At 44.0% G+C, this 13,459-nt stretch overlaps 1 protein-coding gene across 1 annotated transcript in view; it reads right to left on the reverse strand.

Annotated features, from left to right (window-relative positions):
* Positions 1–1,109: 1,109 nt before the first annotated feature.
* Positions 1,110–13,459, reverse strand: part of SLC1A1 (solute carrier family 1 member 1) — a 76,100-nt gene continuing 63,750 nt past the window's right edge. The window contains exons 9-12 of the mRNA XM_065907837.1: positions 12,015–12,137; positions 11,216–11,410; positions 5,548–5,682; positions 1,110–3,442 (exon numbers count right to left, since the gene is read on the reverse strand). Coding sequence (XP_065763909.1) covers positions 3,196–3,442; positions 5,548–5,682; positions 11,216–11,410; positions 12,015–12,137 — 700 coding nt within the window. The 3' untranslated portion in view covers positions 1,110–3,195. The remainder of the gene's footprint in view (positions 3,443–5,547; positions 5,683–11,215; positions 11,411–12,014; positions 12,138–13,459) is intronic.

The raw sequence follows: 13,459 nt of genomic DNA on the forward strand, positions 1-13,459 counted from the left end.
AATCTCATGAGGCAAGATTTGTTATCCCCATTTCACAGAAGAGGAAGTTTGGCAAGAGTCACAAAGATGATATAAGAAAGCACAGCTGCGTACACAGTGGGCTCCGTGGTCTCTTGCGGGGCAGTTTTAAGTATATAGAATGCCAATCCAGTTGCATAGAAGCTTCTAGCAGCCTGTCAAGGCTCTGCATGACCATTTCCTCTTTCTGTTCTGAGAGGAAGATTCTTTAATACCTGCAAAGCCAGCACTGTTGCTGGCCCACTTCTGCTTATAAGCCACACGATTTTCTCAGGCTTTTCTCAGAATGGGGTGTGTTTAATAAAGTGCCTTGTACCCGGTGGGCTCACAGAGATATGTTGAAAAAGAAAGTCATTTGCTGGAGCTAGTAACACTCTCTCTCTGAAAAGAGTATACTTTGGGCAAGATCAGTATCATAATGGGGGCCCTACTGAGATGCATGAACTCTGGATGCCAAACAGTCTCACTAAGGAGTTGTATAGTTGGGTATTTTATCTCACGTTGCCAAAAGAGGAAACTTCTGAATTAGTTTGGCCAGGTAGTGCTAAGCACTTTTATGAGATATTTTCCTCTCAGCAGGGCCGAGGGAGCTGTCCATTCCTTTGTTTTGTCACAGACCAGTGAGTCCAGCAGCAGAAGGCTGCCATGACTCAGGCTCTAGGCAGGACTATGACGTACCTTGAAAGAGCTAGTGACGTACCTTGAAAGAGCTAGTTCTGTTCTTTGTAGCCACATTTCACAGGGCAAGATTGGTCCTTAACTATTATATTGAGATAAGACTGTCTCCCATTATAGTAATTTTGAACCAAATTCTACTTCCCTTTCATCTCAGTCATAAATTTGGGCAAACTGTTCCTAATGGTACTGTTATGTCAGCCTTATAATCCCCACTGATTAACATGAAAAATCAGCTTACTCTTCCTCAAGTTGTGCTTTTTCATTCTTGGGTACAAACACAGTTTTGAAAACAATAATCTGGGTACAGTCTGAATCAACTGACCAGGTCTTTCCCTTCCCACACTCATCAGAGGGAGTGAGAGAAAAGAAACAGATAAAGGAAGAAAAAGGCGGGGAAGAAAGAGTGACGGCAATGTTTATTGAGACAGAAATGGAACATTGTTCTTTTTTATGAGTTAACAGCACAGTGTGTTAAGAGGCTGGTTACAAACTCACTCCAAAATAAGGATGACCTGCAGTTCATGAGGAGCTCTGTCAGCTCTAGTACCTCAAGTCGGAGCAGCCTGCCAAGGGGGTTGAACCATTCAGCCCAAAATAAGTTACTGATTCAGCTGAATTTATATTTACTTCCTATAAATAACACCAATATTAGCAGTTTAAAATTCACATTTAATCACGGGTCCATTTTATGTTTACATGATCATTTGGTATCATTCTCTTAAATATTTCAGGTGCAGGTGGCCAATACAGAGCTTTTTTTTCTTTTTTCTTTTATTTTATTATTTTTTTTATTAGTTGGAGGCTAATTACTTCACAACATTTCAGTGGGTTTTGTCATACATTGATATGAATCAGCCATAGAGTTACACGTATTTTTTTCTTTTTTAAACTATTCCATGATCTTTGGCACAGTTTCTGGTTTCTTAGCTAGGCTTAACTTGGCTATGCAGTACTGCAGAAACAGGACTATTTTGGATCTTGGTGTAACTACAAGTTTATGTTAAGCATTATTTACAAGATGAGAGTCAAGCACAGACTTTAATACACTGTCTTCACAAATGAGCAGAAGAATGACAGGCAACAGATTTTAATGAGCAGGGGCTGAGATTACTAGACTACTAGTTAGTTAGAACCATCTTCCCTGGAAGAGGAGACAAGTTTCATTCAATGCAAGAATTCCCTGAACCACTGATACCAATGTCTCATGTCATGGGATTTACTTTGCAAGAATCTAGGATAGGGACAGTGCTTTTCTGGCCAGTGTGGCTTACTCGATCCATCAAACCTATATTAAAATACAACTTAGCTGGTAGCTTTGCCACTGTTATTTGGGTCTGATGGGTAGAAAAATGCAAAGTACTGTCATTTTAAGTGGGTATAATTGACCTTGGGAGAATTATAGTTGGATAAAATACTTATTAAACACATTCAGCTGGATAAAAACCCATCCAGCCTTATGTGAGTGACACCTTTGTATATAGTCTTATGTAGAGCTGATAACGGATTGCCTCCCAGCAGTAGCATCTGGAAGCTCTAAATGAGTGGCTGTGCTACCAGAATGTGTCTCTGCTTTGGGGCTGATACTCAGACATGAGACGAACAACTAGCATGATTTCTCATTCTAGTAGTGCTTATGAGAGAGGAGTTCTGATTAAGCCCCAAAGCAGATCTGGACTGCAATCATAGTTATTATTCAAGTACAAGGAGAGCACTTTATTTCACATTGAGAGTTCAAGTCTGACCTTTATCTGGCAAATTATATGAATATAATAAATATATACATATATATATATATATATATATATATCTAGCTCTCTACTGAACACTGGGTCAGTAGTTACCAGCGTCCCCATACAGTACATTGAGAAAAAGAAATCTCTCTTCTCCCTAAATCTCACACCCATCTTAAAACTGTTATTGCAGAACTGTGCTGGTCTGTTTTCTTTCAAAGTAGTTCCTTTGAAATTGGCTGGAGATGGGTTCAAAGTGGACAATTTGGCACATTAACTTTGAGGGGGCTGTTGTTTAGCTTCATTATAGTCTATACAAATGTGAGAGGTCAAGGGAAATCCATGGCAATAGAAAGCCTGAATAAAAATGTATAGTCGATGACAGAATATATATATATATATTTTTTAAAAACCCAAAACACTGGTCTGTGCATGAGAAAGCAATTTCTCTTTCACATGTATTACCTAATTAAAACAGTTATGTCTATTCTATGTACTTTTCAATTTTGTCTCTCATAGAGTTTAAAAATTCCAGATAATACAGCTTTCCTTTTAATCAGTTTCCTCTCATCTTATCCCACCCCCAAATCCCAGAACCTGGTGAGCAAAAGCTGTGAATCCAAACATAGAAAATAATCTGGAGGTCTGTATATCAAATTAGATGTACATTTGGCTGTTAGTGTTTTCCTTATTTAATGTCTGAATTTGCTAAGAGATGACTCTCCTGGAGAGGTCCTTCACCGCCCCCAGCCTTCTGAAGCCAGAGGCCCTAGAACTGTGAGGTCTGGGTGAACGAGATGGTATCGGACTTGTCGACAGCAAAGCCTCCGTTGACATAGGACTTCTTGGTGTCTGTGTCCTCGTTGTCGAGTGTTGTGGATTCCAAGGTGAAAGGGTTCACAATGTTGACCTCTGATGAAACATCCATCTGCTCCAACTCCTTCTTGGAGAGCTTCTCCACGATGCCAGTCCCAAAGGCGTCTCCAAGGACGTTCACCATGGTCCTGAACCGGTCCCTGGGGAGGACAGAAGGTGAGTCAGACACAAAGCCCGGGTTTCACTTTCCTTCGAGTTGGAGACAGGACAGGACCTGAAGAATTCAGTTATAAATTCAGCAAACCACAGAGGGTGCTTCTCAGGGCTGGCTAACCAGAGGCCCCCCACTTCACAGGCCTGGATCAGGGGTTGTCTCTAAAGGCACAGAATGAGCACACAAGCTGCCCCGGGTCCTCGTCAGTCACGACGCCCCTGAATCCAGCATCAATCTCCTAAATTCCCTCCTCTCCTCCCAAAGAAATGTGAACACAATCTCCACAGATATTTGGGGGGGGGGGGTCAGGATTCATTAGTCTTTCACCCTAGCCTCTGTCTTGTGTGCATTTCTGAGCTTTCTCTTGGCTAAGGTGAGAGAACCTGGATGTTTTGTGGGGTGGTGTGTGTGTGCCAAGCAGGAGTGTGTATGTGTGTGTCCCCAGTGTGCTGCTTTCTTTCCCACACAAGGTCACTCCATGAGCAAGCCAGCAACAATGCCGCTGAGCACAGGGTCAGAAAACCCAGGCCAGCCTGGGAACAGCTTGCCCCTTGTGGCACCTCAGCTAGTGTTAACTCCCAGAAGGCCTGGAGGAGAGGCCAGCAGCAGGAGGACGAGGAGGTGGAGACGGTATCTTCGATGCTGGAGCACGGTTGCTAGGAACTGTCTATATGAATGTTCCTGTGAAAGCTACACCAGCAGGACAGAAAAGGCCAACAGTGCTCCCACATGTCCATTCTGGGTGCCCTCCTGCTATATAGAACATGGACTGAACTAGACCCTTCTGTAGACCAGCCTAGTGTCTTTTTGTTCCCATGGATCAAGTTGCATCTTTGACTTCTCTGGGTGTCTTGGAAGTGAAGGTCACCAATGTTCCAGGAAGAACCAGGGAGAGGAGAGAGTGCAAATCGACCATCACCACTAGACAAAAGGCAATTGTCTCAATAGTAGGGTATCTTGGCAATAGTAGGGTATCTAAGGGGTAGGGTAACTGAAGTCGGGCCTTAAAGAACCAGCAAGCTGTTGAGGGGACCCCAGAGCAGCCTCCCAAGTGCAGAAGCTTCTCTCCTTTGGGGATGTGACTGTACCTTCAAAGCCACATGGAATGTTTCTGCTTCTCTTTCTACCATTTTTAGCTGCTACTTGCAAACTACATGGCACTGTACTCCCCAGTAAGTTCAGCTGGGTCTGAGTGAAGGCTCAATATGGAGCAGACTTTTCCCCTGATGGCCAGGGGACAGAACCAGACCCAGATACTGAAAGACCACTGTACAGAGTGGTTAAAGCCGGGAACCAGGCTCATTCTAACTTTAACCTTGGGGGTCACAAAAGGCATGTTTTTACCCAGATCTGCTGTGTTCCTTGGGAGGTATGCGTGTGTGAAAGAAAGAGAGGGAATGAACTTTTGGCTTAGGTTTGAATGGTCCAACTCAAACTTGCTGTTAACTGAGCACATACTGCCGGCCAGACACTGTTCTGGACACACTTCTCACAAAAGCTCACTTGGTCCTTACACCAACCCCATGACCTTGACAGAATCATCCCCATCTCTCAGATAATGCAGCTGGCCCCCAGAGAGGTTAAGGAATTGCTCAAGGTCAAACAGCCACCGAACCAGGATTCAAATCCCAATTAACCTTATCCTGAAGCCCTTACCTGTGTCCGGACGGTGCTGACGATCTTGGTAAAGTGGGCAGATGCTGAACTAGGTGGTTCTGAGCCTATTGTGCTAACCCAGGGCTGGGATAGGCTAGGGTGGCCTGTGGGATTTGGAATGTCTGAGGCCTTGCCCAGTGTCTTCACCTTATTATTTTATGTTGTTTATCTCATCCCACACCCAGATCCTAACCTTGAGCATTATCAGGCATAATACACTAATGAACATCACTGCCTTTATAAAATCACTGCTTGAAGTTACGAGAAGTTAATTTTTAAGCACGTTATCAGATGGCCTGGTCAGAGGGACATTAAAGCAGCAACAGATGGCTCATTAGGCAATCTGAGGAGGGGATGATGACAGACTGCAGAGTCTGCATGGCTGGGAAGCATGCCTTCCCATCCGGCAGAGGCCGCACATTTATTCCAACTTACAGGAGCCAGTCAACAGCGATGATGAGGGTGACATCCTCCGCGGGCAGGCCCACAGCACTCAGCACAATCACCATGGTCACCAGGCCGGCCTGGGGCACACCGGCAGCTCCGATGCTGGCGGCAGTGGCAGTGACACTGTAGACAAAACACACCAGCACCAAAGGAGTTAGACACCCATTTCTCCCCTCCAGGCCCCTGGTCCACAGTGGTTAGTCCCGTGGTCTGTTACTGCTGTGTCCCAAACTGGGCAGTCAGAATCTGTTCCCTGCTGAGCACCAGCTCTGCCTCATTAGGGAGTTGTGGGAGACAGAGGGGAGTGTGAGCTTTTTCCAGGGGGAGGTATGGCTCATCATTCTAATACGAGGAAGTGGAGCAGAACTGCATGAGCAGCACACAATGAATGAGCTAGAGAGGAAGGCAAGAGTTTACCAACCGAAGGTGTTAATGGAGGGCTTTATCCACCCATCTATGCATCCTTCCATCCTAAACAAGGGCCAGGTACATCTCCACATGTTTGCTTCCCCCCTTCATCCATCTACTCAGCCAAGCAATCATTTATTGAGGATCTAATATGTGGCAGGAATTTGTACTGCTTTGAAGGATGGTAGAGGGATTGGGTTAGGGGTGCGTGGGCAAGGATATTCTGGGTGAAGGCAAAGGAATGAGGCACTAGCCAAGCACGTTTCATGTACTTCCTTTACATCACAAGACTCTTGACCTCTCTGGGAACTGCCCTTTAGAGCACTGAGTTGAGAAATAGCTATGACTCCTGTCCAAGGTACAAGTGCTTATTCCTGACTGCTCCTTTCTGCCAGTGGGTGCCCTTTGTGCAAAAGGAGGAGAGATCTGGAATCCAGAAGAGGATTTTAAAAAGGTCCCTCTCAGGTGGATAAAGTGTGGCACTAGGGATATTTCTTTTTGGAATAAGCAGTTTTTCATTAGCAACATCTTCCAGATTTAAATCTGGTTATTTTGAAGAAAACCAGGGTTTGCCCTGCCCTGAAAAGTCCCTGGATTTGAATGAGCTTTGAGGGGACCTATTATATTTTCTAGACACAAGTTCTCATCCTTGGACCAAGGATGCCACTGGTTGAAAGCTGAAGATGGAGACACTGTCAATTTAAACTAATTCTATTCACAAATCCATATTCTGTGGGCTCGAAAAGCCTCAGAATTCTCACCAACCTGATTTACTGCTCATTCATCTGCCTGGTCCTGTGTCACAGATGGTATCTGAGGGTCTGGTCAAACACAGACCAGAGTTCTTTAAGTGTGGTTTCCTTCAGTGGCTGTGACCACCAATTTGCAATTAGAGATTTCTGGGGCTGTCCAAATCCCTCTAAAAGTTTTGGGCTTTTGCATAATCCTTTAGATCTGTTCTGACTTAAATAGTCTTTGGAAAAGCTAAGTTCATGTCAGTGCTGGTTGAAAACATTTAAACTGAATGCATCGGTGGGTTTTCTTTGTCAGCAGTGATTTATGCCCCTACCCATTGATCCTTATGGGAAGCCTCAACACATAATGGTTAACCATATCCCTATGGCTTGAGGCTGGGCTTGAAACTCAAAATCCGTTTAGTCAAAGAAAACTCTGCCCATTAACCTTGACCTTGCTGATTAAACTTCAGCCATTTGCCTGGCTTAAGTCTGAAACTTGAAACTGTAAATCTTCAGATGGGGGTAAAAATATAAAAACCTACTTGTTCTGCTTGAATATATACTATTTTGACTTTCAAGGGTTTTCAAAGAAGAAGACACAATAATCATTGGTAGAAAGTTCTTTCCTAAGCACTGAGATCTAGATTTATGTCAGGCCATCTAACTCAGCTCTCCACACAGGACAGGGACCAGGTAGTGAACTAGATTGAGCACAGGTTTTAGAGGCAGACAGACCCAGCTCTGCTCTTTACTAACAGCATGTCCTTAGGCAGGTTAGTTCTCTGAATCTCAGTTTCTTGCCTGTAAGATGGGGAGAATATGTCTACTTTGCAGGGCTGCCGGTAAGATTAGATGAGATAAAACATGTAAGATATCAAGTACAGCACCTGGATATAGTAGGTGCTTAAAACAGGCCATTTTGCTCCTTCAGCAGCTGTTACAACTACTTCTGCTAGTATTTCTACTATTACAAAAATAACTACTGTTACTACTACTGCTACTTTTTTCCTCTAAGCTCTTTCCAGGTCCCAAATCCCCTAACTATCTTGTGTTATAAGAAAATTTATCTCACTGCCAACCAGTTGTAACCTTTGGTAAGTGAGTATTATGACAAACCATAAAAGGCCATGTTTTGGGTGGATGGTGCCTGTGTTTCTTTGATGTCTAGTCCAAAAGAACCATAGAAAGAGAGAAACTATGGGTCCAAAAATCTTATAGCCATAAACCACATAAGCCACAACCTTGACTTGTAAAATGAAAAGAAAAAAAATTGCACTGGAGACTTCCCTGGTGGTCCAGTGGCTATGAATCCGCCTGCCACTGCAGGGGACGTGGGTTCCGTCCCTGGTCGGGGAACCAAGATCCCACATGTCGCAGGGCAACTAAGCCTGTGCCACAACTACTGAGCCCAAGTTCTAGAGCCCTCAGGCCATGTGGAAAGATCCTGCCAGCTGCAACCACGAGGCAGCCAAAAATAAATATTTACAAACAAAAACAAAATGACTTCTTATTTCATTCTCTCTAGAGCCAGAGAGGATTTTTTAAAGTCAATAATTACTCCGGGTCTCACAGTTGGTATTTGCTCTGGGCCAGTAGTTATCAGCAAGTTTGATTTAAAAATACAACTGAGCAGAAAGAGAGGATTTTCATGTGATTATTTAGTCTCTAGGCCGAAAGTTTATTCCTCTAGCAGTGAGGTTAAAAAAAAAAGGAAGGGGTTAGAAAGATCTAAGAAACTTACAAACAAAGCAGAGGGAGGGAATTCATCCCCCAAATGGCAAATAACCGCAAAGAAGTGGCACTTCATACAACTGCTCCCTGGAAATGAGTTCAGTACAGAGTTGGTGCCACAGGCTGAGGTGAGGGAGGTGGGAAAAGGCACTTGGAGAAGTGAAAGAACAACTGCTAGAATTACAGTGGTTGTGGAACTTTCTCAGGCATGATTCAGGGTTTTACTTTTAACATACTCTCCACTATCCAAACTAGAGAACTTCACTCTTGCTCCTGGGCTCCAGCCTTCTTAGCCACTAATACTGTTTACAGATCATGAGACACTGGTGTAGTTTCCCAGCTTATGTTCCAAATGGTCTAGTTTGGACTTGTCTTCAGTTAATTTCAAGCAAACTGCAATAAATATGATTTAGGGTAGGGAAGATCTAAAAATTTACTGCACTAGAACACTGTAAGAACTTACTTTATGCCTAGGATTTATGCCTATGTCAGATGCTGAGGATGTAAGAGTGAATTAACCCTGAAAGGTTCAGATTCGGCAGTGTTTAGGCCTAGGGACCCAGGTTAGTCTTAAACTTCCACTCTAAACTAAGGGCTTCCCTGGTGGCTCAGATGGTAAAGAATCTGCCTGCAATGCAGGAGACCGGGTCCAATCCCTGGGTCAGGAAGATCCCTTGGAGAAAGGAATGGCAACCCACTCCAGTATTCTTGTCTGAAGAATTCCCTGGACAGAAGAGTCTGGTGGGCTATGTAGTCCAAGGGATGCAAAGACTTGGACATGACTTTCAAACTCAACTAAAGTCTTAGGATTATCTCTAATCCCAATTCATCACTTCAAAGCAGCACTGTCCAGTAGAATTTTCTACTATGATGGCATCTATTTCTACAGCGATAGAATCTTCATGTCTACTCTGTCCAATTTGTGCATGTGGCTAATGGCTACCAAATTGAACAGTGCTGTTCCAGAGAAACACCTCTGGCAAAATTCACTAATGACATTTTCACCATCTACTTGAGCAGGCAATTTCAGGCTTCACTTGACTAGAATTCTCTGCAAGATTTGTCTCTGTTGACCATTTCATCCTTGAAAATCTCTCTTCTCTGGGTTTCTATGACACCATGGTTTCATGACTCTTAACCACCTTTCTACTCTCATTCTCCTCTTGGGTGCCACCCTTTCTGCCTGCCTCTAATACTAGGATTTTCTAGGGCTCACTCATTAGTTTCTGTCTCTTCTCTACAAACTCTCCCATTCCCAACAATTGTTGAGCACTCAGTATGTAGGTACCATTCTAAGTACTTTATATGCATCATCTGACTTAATAATCACTATTTGCATAAAATGTAGGTACTATTATTATCCTCATTTTACAGATGAGAAAACAGAAGCTTAGAGAATTCAAGGTCACAGCTAATCTTGGTGAAGCAGAGTCAAACACAGATAACTGACTCACAACCCACATGCTTGATGAGCATCATCAAACTGATGACTCTGACTTCTGTATCTGCAGTCAAGACCACATTTCTCACTGTATGTTTCTACCTGGATGTCTTAAAGGATTTTTAAAGTATAAGCTCTTAATCTTCCCACCTATACTTCATTCTCTTACACTAGTCCCTGTTCTGATAAGCACCATCCACCAATATGGGGGGGTCATCTTAACCTTCCTCTGTTCCTCACTCTGAATTCAGTAGATACCTCTTGAATTAATTAGCTCTTCACCCATGGGTCAGTACCTTAATGTAGGCCTTTTCATACTTTACCTGCAGTAATCTTTTAACTGGTCTTCCAGCTTACAGTTTCTGCCCGCATTCACATTCATCCACTAAATTACCAGTTACCTTTCTAAAATGCAACTCTTTCTATAATATGAAAGACTGTCTAAGACCCTTCCATGAGCTCCTCATACAAGTCCTTCCATGATATGATCCCTGCTTTCTTATCTCCCTATGTTCTCCACATTGTACTCTTTATGCCAGCCACACCAAATCTGTACTGTGTAACTAGGAACTAGGACACGGTTACAGCAAGACCCCTGTTCAGTCTATTCCTTTTATTCAAAATGTTCTCCACTTCCTCTATCAAATTCTTACTCCTCTTCTAAGACTTAGCTAAGCTTTCCTCTCTTCCAGGAAGCTTTTCTTTACCTTTCCAGGTGGGCCAACCCTTCCTTCTTTGGTGCCCCCTGTGTCCCACATTCAAACCTCTATTATAGCCTTTACCATATCACTCAGCACTTATTTGAGGTGAAGTGAAAGTCTCTCAGTCATGTCTGACTCTTTGTGGCCCCATGGACTATACAGTCCATGAAATTCTCTAGGCCAGAATACTGGAGTGGGTAGCCATTCCCTTCTCCAGGGGATCTTCCCAGCCCAGGGATAGAACCCAGGTCTCCCACATTTCAGGCAGATTCTTTACCAGCTGAGAGACCAGGGAAGCCCACTTATTTAGATATCTGTACACCCAACTTATCTACCCCTTAAAAGCAGGAACTACCCCTTACTCAACCTTGATTCCTTGATACCTACTCTGTGCCTAGCACCTTGTGGGTGCACTGGGCTGAGAACACAGAGACTCCCCGACTCTGAGACCTGATGCAGTATTATGTACCGCAGTCCTGCTGCTTATAATACAGATGCACTTAATCCTGGGAAGAGATTTTGTAGACCACAAAAATAAGTCTACAGCCGGATCATCCATGATCTCCCTCCACAGATGTGTTTTACTTGACAGCAATTCCAGTTACAGAGATGAAAGTGAGTGTGACTTCATGCCCCACCTGATAGTGATGATCTGCCCAACGCTCAAGTCCAAATCATTCAACTGCGCAATAAACACGGCCGCCACTGCTTCATAGAGTGCGGTCCCATCCATGTTGATTGTAGCACCAACGGGTAACACAAATCTAGTGATCCTCTTGTCCACCCGGTTCTTCTCTTCAGCACAGCGGAAAGTGACAGGCAGTGTTGCTGAACTGTGTGATAGAAAGAGAAAAGATATGATGGCCTAGGAATTCTGGTCCTCAATCCCTGCCTGAAGTGACACCTCAGTTCCAAAAACTAAATCGAGAGCTCAAAGCATGATGGCACTTTTGGTAGAACCAGGAATCAGAAGTTGCTGTGCTTGTCACTGTCCCCAGCTATGACACAACCCCCTCCTGGGTTGCAGGCCCTGCCAAGAGGGAAAGAAATACCCAGTAGGGTGAATAAATGTGTGTAAGGTCAGAAACTAGGGAGATCATTTCTCAAGGGCAGCTACAAACGCCCCCCCAACTGTAATCAGTGCTTCATCAGGTGAGGTGAGAATTGATAAGTGTTGGCCCACAGACTTCTTCCAGACACCCGTCTTCTTTTAAAAAATTAAAAAAAAAATTGTTTATTCATTTGGCTGTGTGGGGTCTTTTTGACAGGCAGGATCTTCGATCTTCATTGCAGCATGCTAGGTCTCTTAGTTGCAGCATGTGGGATCCAGTTCTCTGATCAGAAATTGAACCTGGGCCCCCTGCATTGGGAGCACGGAGTCTTAGACACTGGACCACCAGGGAAGTGGTGGTCCACCAGACACCCTCTTCTGTTTACCTGGAGGAGATCATGAGAGCTGTCAGAAGAGCCTGGGCCATTCCCATGGCGAACTGGAAAGGGTTCTTTCGTACAATTATGAAATATATCAGTGGGAGAATTACAATGGAGTGGATTGCAAGCCTGTAAACAGGAGAGAGAAACAGGTTCACAGAAGATACTATCTCTTCATTTTTTTTTTTCCAAATAGCATTTGTACTCATGATATCATTCAACTTTCATTATGGTCCAGTGAGAAAGAGAACAGGAATATATGTCTCCAGTGAACACATGGGGAAGAGGAGACTCAGCAAATCAAATATCTTGGCAAAGTTGGTGGCTAAGCCAGTAGCTGAGTCCACATCTCAGAGCTCACAGAATAGTTATGTCATGCTGCCAAGCCCTGTACCTTTTCCTGCTATGTGTGCTAACATGCTTTCACTTCCTTCTGCTGTTGAATTCTTACTCCTCCTGTAAGACTCAGTGAAATCTCCCCCTCCTCCTGGAAGCCTTCCCTCACCTTCCCAGGTCCAGCTGACCTTCCCCTCCTTGGTGACTCTGTGGTCAACAGTATCATAGCCCTTATCACAGCACTCAGCCCGGACCACGCCACTATCCAGTTGGACAGCACCACCATCCAAGAGGGGAGTCAGGGTACCTAAGGAGGAAGTTATCCCTGCTCTCCTACAGTCATATTTCATGACTGACCCTCTTTTCTTTGTCATTCCTACATTCCAAACTATTCCTCGTTTCACAAACCAAAGGGCTTAAAAAATGAAACTGATTCAGCAGATGCCATGTAAATGGCAACTCAGAGTTTACAGATCAATTACGTGAAGCTGAAATAAGAAATGGTCATTTAAAATATAGATCCTGGAGGTCAAGAAAGGGATCTTACAGACAGCCTATGGCTTAGAACTATGAGAAATTGACTTTTAGTTTTCCGTTAGGAACCTAGATAGGTTGATGGGGCAGAGACCAGCAGAACCTTCTCATTAAATAGCTCAGCATAATAAATCTCAGCCATACCATGACCTGGACACAGCCCCTGGCCTCTAATAAGGTGGATGGTCCCACCTCCATTACTACTGGGGCCCTGGAATTTGACTCTGGCCTTCTTCTCCATTGACCAGCATGACTCTGCTTTTAGTAAACACAGATTAAGAACCTAATCCTATGCAGTGGATACTCCCCAGTGCAACTGAGTTCCAGCAGGTGAGCTGATTCCTCCCGCTGGGTGTTTGGGGGAACTGACCTATGTGAGTCAAACTGATGATGGTTAGTCATTCCCCTGGTCCATATTTCTTAGCATATGTGACATATCCTGCCCCCGGAACGACATCTGGTGGCACCATTCGTAACCTATCCCACTACATCTCCCCTTCAAGGAACCAAAAAGTCTGCTACAGGAAATATGCACACAGCCATCTCCTGCTTGGCACAGTTCCTACCAACCTGAAGATTCT

The sequence above is a fragment of the Muntiacus reevesi genome, chromosome 17 (assembly GCF_963930625.1).
Source record: "Muntiacus reevesi chromosome 17, mMunRee1.1, whole genome shotgun sequence".
NCBI classification, from domain to species: Eukaryota; Metazoa; Chordata; class Mammalia; order Artiodactyla; family Cervidae; genus Muntiacus; species Muntiacus reevesi.